This window comes from Lagenorhynchus albirostris, chromosome 7 (assembly GCF_949774975.1).
Source record: "Lagenorhynchus albirostris chromosome 7, mLagAlb1.1, whole genome shotgun sequence".
Taxonomy (NCBI): Eukaryota; Metazoa; Chordata; class Mammalia; order Artiodactyla; family Delphinidae; genus Lagenorhynchus; species Lagenorhynchus albirostris.
Window position 1 is genome coordinate 53,449,187 of NC_083101.1, and position 18,336 is coordinate 53,467,522.

At 43.5% G+C, this 18,336-nt stretch overlaps 1 protein-coding gene across 8 annotated transcripts in view; it reads right to left on the bottom strand.

Moving 5' to 3' along the window:
* Positions 1 to 14,547: 14,547 nt before the first annotated feature.
* PUM3 (pumilio RNA binding family member 3) overlaps positions 14,548 to 18,336 on the bottom strand; it is a 49,846-nt gene continuing 46,057 nt past the window's right edge. For 2 of the 8 annotated variants that reach the window (XM_060155024.1, XM_060155025.1), the window contains exon 18: positions 16,136 to 16,540. In XM_060155024.1, the coding sequence (XP_060011007.1) occupies positions 16,408 to 16,540 (133 nt within the window). In that variant the 3' untranslated portion in view covers positions 16,136 to 16,407. The other 6 variants (XR_009541592.1, XR_009541591.1, XR_009541590.1 and 3 more) reach the window with 6 other exon arrangements.

Below are 18,336 nucleotides of genomic sequence, written 5' to 3' on the forward strand. Positions count from 1 at the left end.
TGTTATATTTCTTGATTTTGGGAACTGTACTATGATTTTGTGAGAAAATGTCCTTGTCTAAGGAAAGAGATAAAGAAGTACTTAGGGATAAAGGGTCGTATCTCCAATTTACTCTCAAATCATTCCAAAATACACATGCACAAAAATATGTTTAGAGAAAAAAAGAGAACATGGGGCAAATATAAACAATTGGTGAATCAGGGTGAAGGGTATATGTTGGTTCTTGCAACTTTTCGTAAGTTTCAAATTACATTTTCTCCACCACCCAAATAAAGCCACTCCTGTTTTTTTTCACTTTTCTTACTTCCTGCTCAAAAATTCCTGTGGGAGAATGAGAACTGCCCTGGAGACAGAAAACCTGATTATAATCCTCACCCTCAACAATTTCACATCCTATATTTCACAAGAAGCCTTGGTAATGTTACTAACAGAAGCCCACTTGTGTGTAATGCTCAGTTCACAAACACTTTCACACATACCATCTTACTTCATTCTGAACATAACCCTGAGCTATAGGCAGGGAGACAACTATTTCCACCTATCAAATGAGAGGAAAAAACAACAACAAAAAACCAAATCCCAGAGGCTTAAAGGGGCTTGTCCAAGGTCACTGAGTCAGTGAGTAGCCAAGGTGGGACTAGACCCCAAGAACATGACTCCCTTTTGAATGCCATAGCCATTATGCCCTGCTGGTCCTAGTTTGGCAACTGAGGGACTTGGTTGCATAGGTCTTACTTTCATGTTCTTTTCCCCAAGGACAGTTGGAGTATCGAAGATTTGGGAAGTGAAGAGCTGGCTGTGAAGATGATGTCCAGGAACAGGATTTTGGTTAGGAAGGCTATGGTAAAGCCAGGAGAATACTGAGTCCCAGGCCAGGGATGTGGTGTATCACTGCATCATGGGATCAGGAAGAATGCATTTGCTAACTCATGATCGCTAACCTGAAAAAGAGTTCCTTACACTGAAAGATGAAAGCAACAGAGAAAACTAACTAGATAAAATGGCAATAATTCCCACTACGAAACCACAGAGTGGGTTCACCTATAGCACTGATGACCTCAGATGTCTTTATAATGATGTACAAAAGGAATGACCACGGCAAACACGGAATTTTAATCTGAGGGAACTACAGTCTTACAAGTGTCAAGGAAACTTGGTGGGTTGAGGATCTCACAAAGTATGACCCTGTGGAAAGTTGAATCATTGAAAAGAAATATCTACAGAGGAGTAAGAAGAATCATATGAAATGTTAAGAGGGTGTAGACTTAGTTGGAAATCCATAGGTCCGAAATAGACACAATGAAGAACATGTGGGTGAAGCAAAAGGAGAGGGAACTAAAATTCTACCAGTGGAAGTGTGCTTCTTATCAAAAAGGCTACAGCAAACATTATTAAGAGAGACACAAATGTCAGGACTGAAGAACTGATTAGAACTCTAGTTTCTTTCCATAAGGCAGGCCTCTAGACCCATAAGAAATTGCAGATCTGTTGGAGGGAAAATAGATTTTGGCAAAATTACAAAAATAAAAATGATAAAGGTTAGACAAAATTCCAACTCTACTCATTTCTGACTTCTCCCATGGCACATACCTGAAATAATCTGTGAAAGTGAAGAAAGACTGGACACAGACCATGTTCAAGTTTTCCAAGTGGGGAGAAGGAGAGATTCCAGAAACAACTGGCAAGCAATAAAAGTCCTCCCCCAGAGTGCTTAGCAGGTGGCTTGCCATTTAGAATGGAAAACAGTGGTCTTCAGGAGGCAGCATGGGTCACTGAAGCAAGCCATGACAAGGTGACTCCACTTCCTACAAGGACTGGACTGACAGCACAGAGGGATGCAAGAATGTAGATGACTTGCCATTAGCAGAATTCCTGACATTTTCTCGTAATAGTGGACAAAGTATTTAGAAACATGGGCTGGATTTTAGTAAAAAGAGTTAAATCTGTAGCTTGTTGGGCTTGCCCAAAGAACGTTGACTGACGTATCCACAACAACTTGGACAACAGAAGAGAGTTCTCTAGTTGGCTTCTGAGCTTGATCCTTGGCTTGGTTTTGATCAAAATTTTTATTAATATCTTGAGTAAAGATATAGAAGCCGTAGTGTGCTGAAGCTGGCTTATGAGCATAGATCATTAAATTCTTAGAAAATTTGTGAACAGGTTAACATGTTAGCTTGTAATTGGTCACAGCGGGGTATTTAGACTCTAGAAATTAGCAAGCACTGTAAATCAGGGCCTTTCCTTTCCCTTCCCAACGAGAACTGGTTGTTCAACATTTACTACCACACCACTAAATAGAAAACAGTATATTGGTTAGGCCTCATTTGACTGAAGCTAAAATCGGTTTAAGCAAACAAACAAAAGAACAGCAATTTCAAGTAACTGGAAAGTCCAGGTCAGAGCCTTAGGCAGAGCTGGACGCCGGCACAAATGGTGTCACAAAGACTCAGTCTCTCTCCCTCTACTGCTCTCCTTCTATTCTGCTTTCCTCCATGTTGGCTTCATTCAGTAGTAACTCAAGGCTTTTATCGTATTGGTATTGAAATGCCAGTGGAAAGAGAGGCCCTCTTCCTCAATAATTTAAACGAACGATCTACACACTATGATGAAGGGAACAGTGTTTTGATTGTTCAGTCCCGGGCTGTGTTCCTATCTCTGGGTATAGACCGAGAATGCGGAAGTAACCAGCCAAATCACGACGACGTTACCAGGAGAGAGGGAGATGGATGTCGGGCATCTAAGGAACATGTGTCCAAAGTGCATTTACTTGATCTGTGAAAAAGACTGAGAAATTACAATTCAGCTAAAAAAGTGTAATCTCGGGATGATTGAATCAATGGGCATAGAGTGCCAAATCAGGAAATGTAAGAGCTGTTCTATAATTACTTAACTACTCGGAGTGTTGTATTCAGTTCTTGGCACTGCAGTTTACAAGGGCCATTAAATATTCATGAGAAAGTCCTAAAACCATGTATGTAGAAGAATGTACTAAAAATGGCTGAAGAAATCAAAGAATGTTTGCTTTGGAGAAAAGAAGATTTAGGAGCATATGGGATCTCTGTTTTCAAGTATTGAAAGTCCTCTTCTAACAGAGGCTGTCCTCTGTGTGACTCTAGAGGGTAGAGTCACAGGACCAGGGGACAGACTTGGTTCAACATAAGAAACTCCCTGACCCTGAAGGCTGCCCAACAACCTGAATGGGTTGCCTCAAATCAGGGAGCTCATGGAGGCTAGACTCTATAGTCGGTAAGGCAAAAATCACATGCAGCCAAAATCACCTTGAAAATTACCTATAAAGAACGGTTAATACAGATCATGGGTTTGTGCATGTATATGTATGTATAAACATACAATGTATTTAATAATGTACAACATAATAGAGAGCACAATCTTTTAAACACTGGCATGACAAAACCTTTAAGAAGTGTGCGGCGACCAAATAAAACCACCACTGATTCAAGTCTCCCATTCACATTCACTTTGGGGCACATACCGATTGGGTGTGACAATCACTCTTGCCTCCCACTCCTCTGCAAGCACATCCTTTGTCCCTGCTTCCTGGGAGAAAGACTCTTAAGCCTTAGAATTTCCCAAGTAATAGGAGCATGTATTTATTCATGAGCCTCTTGGATCACACCTGAGTTTATGCTACGAGATGAGGTAAGTCAGGATGGGGGCTGGTCACCAGAAAGACTACATGATTGGAGTCTGGGGACTTGGAGCCAGCCCAACCTCCAGGGAGGGGAGGGGGGCTGGAGATTAAGTCCAATCCCATAACTAATGATTCCATCTATCATGCCCACTAAAAACTCTAGAGATCAGCTAAGTGTAACTTCCTGATTAGGGAACACACTGAGGTACTGAGAGAGTGATGTGTTCCACCAGGAGAGAGCACGGACGCTCTGCATTTGAGACCCTCCCACACCTTGCCCTATGCATCTCCTCATTTGGCTAGTCCTGATTTGTATCCTTTACAATAAAACTATAGTCACAGCATGGTGCTTTCCTGAGTTTTGTAAGTCTTCTAGTGAATTATTGAACCTGAGGGGTTGTGTGAACTTCTGAATTTGTAGCCAGTGGTCAGGAGTGTGGGTGGCCTGGGGACTCCTAAAGTGTGGCTGGCATCTGAAGACAGGGCAGTCTTGTTGGGGACCATGCCCTTAAGTCTATGGATATGACACTAACTCTGGGTGATTAGCATCAAAAGCACACAGCAGTGTTCCAGTTGGTGTCAGAGCAAGCGTAACTTAAACATGGGATGTGATTGTACAGTACATCTAACAATAATTCTCTAATACCTCCAAAAGTCTACTTTTTTAAACTACAGACTTAACAAAATTAATACTTTTATCTTGGCCCATAGAAAAGCCAATAGGCAATAGTCTTGTATTATCTTACTTTACGAAATTTATGTTTAAAAGAGGCAAGGGGGCTTCCCTGGTGGCGCAGTGGTTAAGAATCTGTCTGCCAATGCAGGGGACACTGGTTCAAGCCCTGGTCCGGGAAGATCCCACATGCTGCGGAACAACTAAGCCCATGCGCCACAACTACTGAGCCTGTGCTCTAGAGCCTGGGCGCCACAACTGCTGAGCCCGCGTGCCACAACTACTGAAGCCCGTGCGCCGAGAGTCCGTGCTCCGCAACAAGAGAAGCCTCCGCAACGAGAAGCCCACGCACCGCAACGAAGAGTAGCCCCTGCTGGCCACAACTAGAGAAAGCCCGTGTGAAGACCCAGTGCAGCCAAAAATAAATTAAAAAACAAAAAAAAAAAGAGTCAAGAAAACTGGAAACTGAGAGTCTTTGGCTCATGCAATTTCACATTACTGATTCAGGTTACCAGAGAGCAGCTAAGGTCTAGGGATGCAACAGCTTCTCCACAGTGGGGTCAGGCCAATTCGGAAAGGAAAACAGACACCCTCTTTCTAAATCAATCAGAATATGACCCAGGAGACACTAGCACCGTAATAACAAGATGGGCACTCCCATGCCTAACGGCTTAAAAGTTTGCCGAGATTTTTCTTTTCCTTTTTTCTTTGAGACAGATGTGAATCAAAAATATCCACTGCCAATTTCACAGAAATTTAGAGAGAGGGCAAATCCACTTGCAAGCTCTTTCAGGGCAGAAAGGACAATGCATTTTTTCCCAGCCCCTTCAGTCAGAGGCCAACGGCAGCAGTATTCATCCCCAACACAACATTTATTCAAATCCCTTAAGATGCCCCCAGAGATGTTGTCCTGCTCCCCCGGTGGTAAAGGGCAGGGAGTGAATTCCCAGAAAGCAGAATTGATCAAGGGGGGAAGTTATAGGGGTCCTTCTCAGCTAAGTGTAAGGAAGGACTTTCTGAGTGGAAGGTGCTTCTCAGGAGATTGGGGATGAACTCCCTGTTACTAGCAGGTCTAAGTTCAGGGTCACAGCCAACTCATGGGGACAACTGGACAAGGAGATGTGCAAACCCGATAAGGGATGAGGACATCAAAAGACATTTCAGTCCCTGCAGCTCTGACAGCCGGTGGTTCTGTCTGTATGTTCAAAGTAAAACCAGGGAAAATAATCCCATGCAATGAGACTCATCTGCTGTGTCCTTACCACAGATATTTCTCAACAATAAATCCCACTAGAGTACTTCCTGGATGATGTTATTTAGGGAAGTTAAGGGAGATTTTGGAACTACTTCAATGCTCTTAAATTCATTATCTAATGCTAATTAAAATGATCTGTTCTGCTGTCACCAAGGAAAATCTTGTTAGCGAAACTGATGAGTTGCAGCGAGCTCTCTGTCACCGAGCTGGGAGCACATGCACGCTTACAGCACCACACATCCTATGTCACGGACAATTAAAGGCGAAGGGGAATTAACCTGGCCGTGTACCTGGCCTCGAGCAGGTTTCTAGGGCCAGCCACACATCTGACGAGCACTCCTGGATGGCAGGGGGCCTGCCTCTGACCCTCTATGCCACCTTGGGGCCGGCACCTCATCTCTCTGAGTTGGTTTAGCTCAGCCTTATTCAACCTATTAAAATCACCACAGGAACTTTCAACAATTCAGTACCCTGGCTCCACCCCAGACCAGTCAAATCAGAATCCCTGGAAACGGGGCCCAGGCATCAGTATTTTAAAGCTCCCTAGGTGATTCCGACGTGCAGGTAAGGTGGATTACCACTGCCTCTGATGGCCTCTAAGGACCCCTCCCTCCAGCCCTGTGCCCCTCCCCATTTCCAGACTAATCAAATGATGAGAAGTCATTTGCTCATTTCATCACTCTCTTGCAGACACTGGTTATATGAGTCTGATTCAACGGGACTTCCACATGAGTATCAGCTGTTAAATCCTGGAGGTTAACTACTGTTAATCATGACCACGTCTCAGTTATTTCTGTACATGCCTAGCACATACCAGGTGCTCAGTACCGATCTGACAGATGAACGATGCAGAGGCCCAAAACTCCTTGTGCAGTTCATCCCATCTCTCTGCTTCGCTCTGAGGGGCATTTTAGTCGTGTTGCTGCTCCTCAACACTCAGCAGAGCAAGAAGAGTTACTTACTAAAGTTAAATAATGTGTAAGACGCAACTTTAATAACAAAATAGCCCCAAATCTTGTTTAACCCCTTAAACAAGAAAAGTTTATTTCCCTAAATGCGTAAAACCTTGGCTTTCAAAACATGGTTCTGGGACCAGCACAATCCGTATCACCTGGGAACTTATTAAAAATGCAGACTCTTTGGCTCCAAACCATTATCTACTGAATCAGAGACTTTTGGGGTAGGGCCTAGAAATCTGTTTTAACAAGCCATCCAAGTGATTTGAGAACCCTGCCTTTATAAAAGCATTTGAGAGCTGATAGTCCAAGGTTAATATAGCAACTCCATGAAGCTGGCAGGGACACAGGCTCCCTTCTGCTCACACGCCTATAAGGTAAAAACCTTGTCCACATGCTCCAATACAGATGCTGAAGTTCCAGCCATCACATCTAAGTTCAAAGGAGTGAGAGAAAGAAAAGACCAGAGGAGGGCACGCTCTCTCCTTTAACGTGACTTCCCGCATGAATACATTTATTCTTACATCTCATTGGCAAAAAAACTTTTCTGTGAACAAGGCGGAAATGTTTTTGAGTTGGGCAGTCCACCCAACCAAAAACTGGCGTTCTGTTTCTGAGGTACTGAGATAGGAAACTAGTTGTTTCTATCTCGACTAATCACCCAATGATGATAATAAGGAAAACGAAAACTTATGAGCGCTTTTCATGTCCAGGCACTGTGTTCAATACATCACATGACAGTATTCTATGGGGAATCGTTACACAGTATGCGTTCTTAGCCTCAAAGCTATGCTACTCTGATAATAATGCTGGTGGAGGAGAAGAAAGAAGATGAGCAATAACCAATATTATATATCCATTCTTATTTAGCAGGAATAATACAGCACTGGATTTGCCATCACTTAATAAAGTTGAGCTTGCAAAGCAACACCCACCCCATTCCAAATGGCTGGTTTGTTCTTTCTAAGGGTGCACGTTCAGTTCACTAGGACGGGTGTGTAGTGATGTCTGTACATTAAGAAGCTTGCGTCTTGGGCTTCCCCGGTGGCACAGTGGTTAAGAATCCGCCTGCCAATGCAGGGGACATGGGTTCGAGCCCGGGTCCGGGAAGATCCCACATGCTGTGGAACAAGCAACTAAGCCCGTGCGCCACAGCTACTGAATCCCACGTGCCTAGAGCCCGTGCTCCGCAAGAGAAGCCACCGCAATAAGAAGCCTGGGAACCACAACGAAGAGTAGCCCCTGCTTGCCGCAACTAGAGAAAGCCCACAGCACAGCAACAAAGACCCAACACAGCCAAAAGTAATAAATAAATTAAAAATAAATTTCTAAAAAAAAAAGAAGCTTGCGTCTAACGCAAGGGATCCAGGATTCGTGGGGCCTAAAGCCTGTACAATTTAGGATCTCCCCTTAACAAAAAATTAAAGTATGAATACAAAATGATGTAGCAGGCTTTGGAATGCCAAGCAAGCAAGCGGCCCAGATGCTTAAGCCTGGTGGCTTCACAGGAAATCTGCTCGCAGTCTAACGCCTCCCTTCTGGCCCAGCTTGCTGACTGCATGCAGCACTGAGGACACCGTGCAGGAGATTGCAATCTCAGTGGTTTTCTAGCTTTTTGTTTGTTTTTAACAGCAGAACCCTGTTACAAAAAGAAACCTAACTCCAAATCTGAACGTGTTAAACAGATATTAGCGGGGCTGCTCTCACTGGAGCCTAGGTGGCTGGTCAAGAGCCCCATCGGCTCTGCCCCCACCTCCTACCACAGTGCTGCTCCCCAAGGCATCTCAGGGCAAGCTGGGACTTGGAGCATCCCATCTAGAAACCACCTGATCTACTGGTGGGTTGCGGGTTAGAACTCACATCTATCCCAAGCTCCTTTCATTCTACCATACTAATCCTTCGATTCCCAGGCCAGGCCAGGCCTCAAACGCCGTTTGCTGAGCTCTCACCTTATCCCAAATGCATGATTTGTTGTACTGTAGAATCAAAGTACCACGTATTACCTGCTTCTAAGGTGAGTCAGGACATGCCTGTCCCCCCACAATCCTGGTGGAGGAGGGCTGTGTACTCCTTGTATTAACTTAAGTCACCGAAGGTTCTTCCCCTGGAGAAGGTCCTTTCTCCCCTTCTTCCACCCTGCACCTCTGGCCGAGTCCCTGGCACACTGCAACCCTGTGACTTGGGAACCAAACAAGGCAAGGAATATCCAACCTATCTCGGGAATCATGAACACCTACAAAGTTTTACAAGGCATCTTCACATACACAATCTCATTTGATTCTGACCTCAACCCTCTGAAATTTTCAGGTACTATCTCTATTTTTATAAATAAGAAAACAGAAGTTTCTAAAGATTGTGACTCACATTTCTGGTCAGACTCAGGGCCGCGCTTCAAAGCCAGATCTTCTGAAAACAAACTCCAAGTGCTTTTCACTGCGGTACTGCTCTCAAAAACCCCTCCCAGGGGCTTCCCTGGTGGCGCAGTGGTTGAGAGTCCGCCTGCCGATGCAGGGGACACGGGTTTGTGCCCCAGTCCGGGAAGATCCCACATGGTGCGGAGCGGCTAGGCCCGTGAGCCATGGCCGCTCAGCCTGCGCGTCCGGAGCCTGTGCTCCGCAACGAGAGGCCACAGCAGTGAGAGGCCCACGTACCGCAAAAAAAAAAAAAAAAAAACCCTCCCATTTGTAGTGAATGTTCTTGTTTAAAGAAGTCTACTAATTGAGGGAACGTGAAGCAGGTGGCTTGTTTTGTAGATGAGAAAACTGAGGACCAAAATCACCTGCCTAGTAAGGGGCAGAACCCACGCTGGGTCCAAGCTTCTCAAACAAATCCAAGGCATCTTCCTCTACAAAGCAATCACCTGGAGTTGGCCCAGTGTCTCCCGGTGCTGACTCACACCCATCTCTGCATGACAAGACCACTAAGCAAGTTGAAACCCTGGACTTCTCTGCTGTTCCTAGGCTTTTTGGCCCAGATGAATGACCTCAAATTACCCCTTGCTCCTTCCCAAGGAAACAACTCCCTCTCCAAGCTGCCTAGCTCTCAGCATTCTACCCGAAAAGTTGATAGACTTTAAAGGAAGGTGTTAACCACGGGCTACAGCTAAAGGTGCTGTTCCTATCAGGGTTATTTGCATTTAAAAAACAGCCAATTTGGGCTCAAGTGCTTTCACCCTTGCTTCCTAACCTGTGGGCAGAAGAGACTGCAGGGGGCCTGCAGACCCTACCTTGCCCCAAGCCCTAGCTACAAATGGAGTGAAGGCTTTTCAAAGGTACACAGCTGCTTTAAATTGATTGTAAATTATGTATTTAAAAGTGGTAATGAATTCATGGACCTTCCTATGTGATTTCTTAGCCAATACAAACTCAAAAGTGCAAGTGTAATACTGCATTTTGGGGCAAGGGTTGCTGAAATGTTTGATGTCAAAAAAACTCAACAATGGGAACTCTGACTTCCAAGTCACGGCTTTGTGACAACAAAGCTTTCCAGCAATCTCCAAATCTCCCATGATTCTACCTGGCCATTAGAAAGCCTGGCCCTGGGACTGAGCCCCAACCTGTGTATTCAGGCCCAGTTCTAGGTCCTTTTCACATGTAAACTCAATTGAAGTTGAGTTAAACCTCACATCGATCCAGTGAAGCCCCAGAGCTCTAAATGCTCTTGTTTTGGTCCCATGCCAGATTCTGATTTGATGCTATTTGTTAAAAGGCGCACTTTACCCATTAACTAAACACCGTGGCCAAGTGAATGGTGCTGTGATTTGGGAGCCCTGGGTCACGTGCATCTGATGAAGGCAGGTCATGATGGGCTCACCCTACACAAACGGGATGACTGAAACGTGAGACGAGGGGAGCCCCCAAAGAGGTGCCAGCCAGACCAAAACACACGTCCACCAGGTTACATTACACGCAGATGCAACGGGTTTCAACACATCTATGTTTAGAGCTAGATTTAAGTATTAAGCAATACAGATGGGGCAGAATAGTTGATTGGGCAAGAAAAATAACACCCAAGACTTGTCCATTTCCTCAAAAGCACTTCCTTGCTGTTACACAGGTCTTTAAAAATCATGTTCATTCTTTCTATCACTGTCTACTGTGGAATGTAACAGCAGCAAGTCAATGTGTTCACTGGCAGGTTTATCAATAAGAACATGAGTTTTAAATGCAAGAGGATTTCTATCTAAAAGCAACGTCTGTTTTCAAGCATCTGGAAGTCATTTAAAATACCTAAATTATTCATTATGCTTAATTATAGTCATCAAGAGCACAGTCAGATGATTCTCATAACCTTACCAGATTTCTATTACCTTCCACTTAAGTGCTATCACATATCGGCACAACGAAGAACTAATCATTTTCCCCAAGATAGAATTAATTCCCCTAAAAACAAGACAGCATGGACCAAAATTTCTCATTACCATGTTTTTGGAGCTCTCTTCGTCCACTTACATTCAGCAATGGGCATGAGGCCATGTTTAAACATTAGAAATCATTTTGATGAAAGATTCCAAACACCACTCCTTCACAGGGATGCAAGTGGAAACATCGGCACTATCTTCCAAGTCACTGTTTTGGGTACAAACATGCCCACAGCAATCAGTGTCTGTTTGCAAACTCTGGAATGCAGAGCAGAGCGGGCCGTTTAGTTACCATTCAGAAAAGACCAATCCAAATAACGTATCTACTGGTTGACTTCATTTAAACCCTTAAGAATTCATCTGGGAAAAAGGGTAGGGAATTTGGAGGCACTGTGGTGGTAGAGGTTTTGAATTTAGAAAAGGTGTCTTAGTTTCCTAAGGCTGCCTAACAAATACCGCAGACTGGGCGGCGAAAACAACAGCAATTTATCTCCTCAAACAGCTTTTGGAGGCTGGAAATCCAAGATGAAGGTGTCAGCAGGGTTTGTTTCTTTTGGAATCCTCTTTCCCTGGCTTGGGGATGGCCCTCTTCTCTCTTGCCTTCACATGTTCTTCTCTTTAGGTGTGTCCTGATCTCTTCTTACAAGGACACCAGTCATACTGAACTAGGGCCTACCCATAAGACCTCATTTTACCCTAATTACCTCTTTAAAGACTCTATCTGCAGATACAGTCATTTTCTGAGGTACGGTACAGAAGTGGGAGTGGCGGTTAGGATTCCCACACACACACTTGAAGGGGACAAAATGAATTCAGTCCTTAACAGATGGAGATGATTATAACCTGTTTCCTTACGTTAAACGGTTTCAGAGGTGAGAAAAAAGTTCAAGTGGCAGATTTTTATGCTTATTTAAGTTCATTAGTTTTAGAAATAGTTTGATTAGCGGCTCAGTATAAACTGTTGCTGCTTTTTCTGAGACCCTGTACTCTCTTAACCATTATTCTAAAAATATACACACACTCTTGTCTTTGTAAGATGTACTCTTAAGAGTGACTAATCTGCTATAAATAAGATGTAACCTTTTCAAAATTTCATTGCAAACAGAAACAAGTGCCATCACATATTTTAAAGAGCCTATCCTTTGCGTTCAGGCAAGCAGGAAGCCTTATTCCATTAGGCAAACACATATTACCCCAGGCTTAAAGGGGAACAGGTTCTCCTTCATTCTAGGCAACGTCAGATCGATCCCTGAGAAAAGCATGGGGTGCAATCTGAAAGCTACAAAAGCTAAATTTTAAAATTAAAGACATTCTCAAAAGCAGGAAACTTTTGCATGGAAAATACATCCTCCATTCAGCCAGGCAGGTTGTTCTCAATTTGGTTAAAACCATTTGTTGATTTCTGCTAAGAATAAATTAAAATGGTAGAAAGTCAAAACAAAGAAAGAAACAAACAGGAGAGAAGTCATCGTCAGTGAACAACAACAAATATCTGGGAAAAGAGGAAGCCACGGAGAAAGTTATCAGGGCCAAGAAAGCTGAATACCACGTATAAGCAGAGGAGCAAGTTAATTCTCACTCTGATCTACAGAAAATCCCAGCAAGCAGAGGTGCTAAGTACTGGGAAAAGCTGGAGTGAGGCCTAGGATGGAAAACAGGAGGATTGGCTAAAACTGGTTGACTACCACTCCACACACTGGCAGAAGGCTGAGAGTTTAGTCTGTGGACTCACAGTGGTTCGATTTCTTCAGACAAGGGGGTCCCAGGCATACGAGAACATGAGGGAGAGGTGCTGTACTCAAAGCAGGTTGGGTTAATGAAAATCTGCACACAGTGTTGAGCACCCAGAATTCTGGCTGCCAGGTGGACTTCCCTCTAGAGGCACAGAATGGCCCAGACACAAGGCCCATGGATCCTGACATCTGGAGGACTCCAGTGAAACAGGAGCATCCCTACCTCAGCACCTGTGTAACGAGCAGTCAACAGTCCAGAAGGGCCTGCCCCCTTTCTGATCAGCTTTAAATGTCTTAAGTATATAAAGGAGAGCCAAAGATCTCTCCCAGAAAGTCTCAAACATGAGAGACCAAAATAAACAAAAAGTGCAGACACAAGAGAGAAAGCAAGGTAAAACAAACAAACAAAAAAGACAACATTCCCAGGGATTTAAGAGATACTTCATTCAAGAAACAAGAAAAGAACAGGTCAATGGAAGGGCTGACAGAGAAAGTGGAGGAAATATCTCACACAGAAAGCAAAACAAAGAGCCAAAGAATTGAAAAAGAAAATTAGAGGATCAAATCAGCATTCGAAATCTGCAAAACAGATTTCTTTCAACGAGAAAGAATAGAGAAAATAGGGTTGGGGGAGGAGGGGGTTAGGGAGACAATACAGATACAGCCCCCAAATGGAAGGGCTTCACGTCTCCGACTAAAATCCTCAAGTACCCAGCACGAAGAATAAAGAGCAGACACACATGACACATAGCAATGCACATGATCCTGAAATACAAGGAGGCTGGGGATTAAAAAAGTCCTGAAACCTTTCAGAGAAACCCCTCACAACCCCCCCCCCCCAAAAAAAGGCCACATATAAAAGACTGAGAATAAGAATGGCATTAGACTTCCATAGTAACTCTGCAAGCCAAAGAAAATATTGACCAATGTCTTCAAAATTCCAAGGTAAAATTAATTTCAAACTAGAATTCTATATCCAGCTAAACTAGGTGTCCAGGTGTGAAAGGGTAGAATAGACATTCAGACTTTAAAATTTTCCCTCATATGCATGCTTTCTCAGGATGCTACTAGAGATTGTGCCCCATTCAAAAGAGGATGTTAAGCAAGAAAATGAAATGCATGGGATCCTCAAATGGGCTCTCCATAGGAGACATGAAGGGAAGGCCTGGGATGAGGACGGCTGTGCTGCAGGTTCTTAGGACGCTCAGAAAGCCAGGTGGCTTCAGCGGAGGTGTCTGCCGGTTGGCCTGATGTACTGGATAGCGTGGAAGTCAGTATTCACTGACAGGTCAGCACAATTTTGGCTTCAAGTTTCTAAAGATTCAGCTCAAAATGGCCTCAATGATAAATGAAAGTTAATTCTCTCACGTAACAGGAAGTTCAGGGGTAGGGCAGCTCCAGGAGTTGATTTATTCAGCAGTTCAACATCAAAGTTTCAGATTCTTTCAACCTTTTACTCAGCCATCCTCAGTATGCTTTCTGCATATACTGAAGTCAGCCGGCAGGAAAGGGACTCTGTTCCTTGTGGGTGTGAGACCAAAGGAACCTCTCCCAGGAATATACTTCTCTTCTGAGGTCCATTGGCCAGGCTCCTTCCTAAATCCATCACTGACTTAAGGAAAGGGCCCCTGGGATTAGTTCATACCAGTGATCTTTTGCATGAACCACACAAGGGAAATGTTTGTATGGCCTGCTGGAGTAAGGGCTGCAGCTGTTAAAATTTCAGCACATCTATGACCCACTGGAGGCACACTAGATGGCACATACTGGAGCCTTCGGGAAAGGGGCTGACCCCAGAATAACATGTGAGCCTTGCCAGGCTGAAAAAAGAGGAAAATGCCTACTGGAGAAGAGTGTATGCAATTCTGATGGACAGTTTGAGAAAAATTAATTATAGGAATGTAGGAAAGTAAGCAAATAAAAATAAACGAGGCAATTTATTAATTCCAGGAAAAAAAATGGTATAGGAAATGTCATGACAACTCACTACTTCCTTCAGTATTTAACAACTGACGTCAACATAATCATATAAACTGAACATCAATTTATCAAAGATGATGCAATTCTACTGGGAAAATGGAAAGAAAAGGAGTAGGGAGACAGTGGTGGTGAAGTCTCAATCTGTATTTTTCCAGAACAGGAAGTTAAAAGAAAATGCCTAAAACGGATAGATTTTTTTTTTTAACCCACAAAAATCATATATTTAAAAACTTAGCAGAGCTAAAAAGAACTGAAAGTCGTTGCTTCTGGGGAGGACAAGGCAGGGGTGTGGAGGAGTGGGGCAGAAGAAGAATTTCTTCTTTCGTTATATGCTTCATAATATTCGAACTTTCCAAACTACGGATGTTATTTTTTTAGTCTTACAGATGGAACAAACAGCAGAATTTCTGTCCCCCTCTCTTTCCAAATGGGCCCTTTATATGGAAAACAAACACACAATATACCAGTCAAACAAAAGCAAGCTCTTCCCCATTGTCTCCCACACCACCCCCAGTTCCCCCAACGGTCCCACCTCTACCCTTAGACCTGGCTGGGTCGTGGTGGTGGGGGGGCGGGGTACAGGGTGGGGGGTAGGAGGAGAATCCATGCCAAAAGAGAATTACAGGCATCGGCTCTTTTGCTCCTGCAGGGTTCAATGCACCCACAGGAGAGGGCAGCAGGTAACGTCCTGGCAGCTCATCCATTGGGAGTAGTCCTGGGACCCAGCGGTCTGGTAGGAAAGGCACAGCTGTTCACCTGAGGTGTAACTGCAGTGACAGACCTGAGTGGGTGTCCTGTGACATCAGGCTACTTAGAGGAAGCCCCAAGGCCTGGTTTCGAAAGCAGTCAGGTATTCATAGGCAGGGCTACATGAGCCTGGCCATGAACTCTTCCAAGGTTCACCAATCCTTCCAAGCTTTGTTGCTTGGAAGCCAAGTGTAGTTTTAAAATTCAAACATCCTACTTGTACTTAAATTCCAACTTCTGCACTATTAACAAATTGCATATCCTTCTAACTCAAACCCTGTAGGCCTCAACTACTTCAGGGAAAGTCCCAAGAGAGAAAGTCTCACTACAAGGAGCTATTTACTTGGAAGGCCCAGTTTCAAAGACAGGAAAATCTCTCCTGTGACAATGACCTTAACACTGCTACCCACTATGATCCCCTAATTCATTCAGCACATTTCCTCCTAAAAATCTTAACTCCCTGGAGTGGCTTGTTTCAAATAAAATCTAACATGGCACCCAATCCATAAGGCAGCTAGGAATGCAGCTGTCCTGGATGCAGAGTATCCCCATGACGGTACCCAACAAGCCCCAAGCCTTCCTGAAGTTCAGTTCAAAACCATTGACTGCCACCTCACTGCTCCCACCAAGGACTCCCCGTGGCTCTCCTTTACCACATCCTGCCTTCCTCTGAAGCAGGAAACTCTCAGGTTCCTCCTCCTCCATGAAGCCCTCTCAGACTACTGTTCACTGAAGATGTCTTCTCCCCTGAATCAATGCACAATTAAATAAAATTAAATTTTATATAAATTTGGTTGGTCTCACTGTGCATGACTGTTAAACATTTTACATTGTAATCTGCTTACTATTCAATATGATAAAAGAGAAGGCTGAGATTTTTTTCTTAAAAAGGCCATTTTTAGAAATCATTTTATCAATAGATTCTTATACAAAGAAGAAACACATATACAGAGCACCCAAATTACCAGTAAGATGGACCCTAGCCCTTCTTTTCTGTACTGGGAAAACAGAAGAGGAAAAATGACTCCAACTTGTTCTTAGCAGTTTCTACCTAGGCAGTCAGTTTTTCAAGTAGCATTTCTATTCCTTTGCTGGTGTTTTTGCTTTTTTCCAATGTGGGAATAAGGCTTTTCAATCCAGCTTTGACTTTATTTGCAACATCTTGATCAGAGCTCTGGAGAAGGCTGAAGAGAGAAGACAAAAATTAACAAACAAAAAATTAAATTTCATAAAAAACCCTTAGATTGTCTGCAAATACTACCTTCGCACACAGTACAAAAAATTCATTGACTTGTGAGACAAGTTGTGTAACTATAAATACTTCTCTTTCCCCATTGATCAGATGAATGATGGGGGCTAGTAGCCTATATTCTAAAACCACATAATTGGTCCTGCTTTCACTTTGTCTTAGGACGAACACCCTGCCTTAAAATTGTTTACTACATTTATTCTACCTTTCCTTCTCCACCTAGAAAAGCTCAGGAGCAAGGACCCTGTGCTTTATTTATCTCATGGCACCATGTACACAGAGCAGACAGTCAAGAAATGCTCAGAGTGACTGAATTAACATGCGTGAATAGGTGTACACGGAGGAACGGTGGGGAGCATGAAAGGTAAGCAGTTAATGAATGGCCTTCTTACTGAACTCTATTGCCAAAACACTGAGTGAAGGCGTAAAGAGCTTTACCTTGGAGCTTAACTGCCCAGATATGAAACCTGCCTCTGCCACTCAGTAACTATACAACCAAGAGCATGCTATTTAAATTCTCAAAGACTCAGTTTCCTGGCCTGCAGAATGGGAACAAAAGAACCCGCCTTCTTCACAGGGTTGTGTTTTGAGGCTCACATGATCCTGTATCTGAAGCACCTATAGCCAGAGCCGGGCTCCTAGTTAACCACTTGATCAGTGTGACTCATTCAACAAAATGAGGTCAGCTCTGCTCTCTGAGACCTTGCTGGCGTACTTTATCACAGGTGAGCAGAGCTCTTCAGACTGGCAACAAGTAGGCCCCTTTCTCTAAATAGGGGCCAAGTCACAGGCACTCAACCACCAAACCCCAGGGCCGAATTTCCTATTCTCCCCCGACGTCCTCACGACCACGTTTAAATGCTGACCACTGAAACACAACCCAGAAAGAAATCACGTGGCATGTTTGAAAGACCCTGGTCCCAATAATTTCCATCATGTCCACAGAGAGGAGGACATGCTTGTGGAAGACAAGCAACAAGTACTGCTTGCCACCTGCAAAGCTGAAAAGTAAAGTGCCCTCTCAATAGACTTGTGACTCACAGGTGTTCGTATTTTATAAACCTTGGCTAAACACACAGTCACACAGTGCATAACAGTGACACAAGTTAATATTTACTGAACACACGCATTAAACATAATGCTAAGCACTATGTATGCATCATCCCATTTAGTTTTCATAACAACCTAGGATTATTATTAATCTCATTGTACCTCCAAGAAAGTTAAGGCTCAGAAAAGCTGAGTAATTTGCCTAAGGCCACACAGTGAGCTGGGACTGGAACCCAGGCAGTCTGTCTAGAGCTCATGCATTTAAATGCTAGAGAATTATGCTTCCCTGAGTTATTTTTCAGACTGCATACAAGGCTGATTTTTTCACCCAGAATGACACTTTGTCACTCTAAAAAAGATTTAGCAAAACAAACAAACAAAAACAAACACGCACACACACACATACTGCACGAGTTTTAAAGAAAAATATAAACAAGGAAAGAATTTTGCCAAACAAGCACATGACAGTATTCTAACGCCAAATAAAAATAATTATTATATTAATCAATTATTAATTTATCTCCAGTTTCACTTCCCTTTAGAACCTCAGATACTTTATGTTCAGATATTTCATATTCCCGTTTTAAGGAATATTCCATAATAAACCTACAGTATCCTTCTCATGTTTGAAATCCACCCAAGGGGAGCTCTGATTGATGAGCAATCTTTAAAAATTAATTC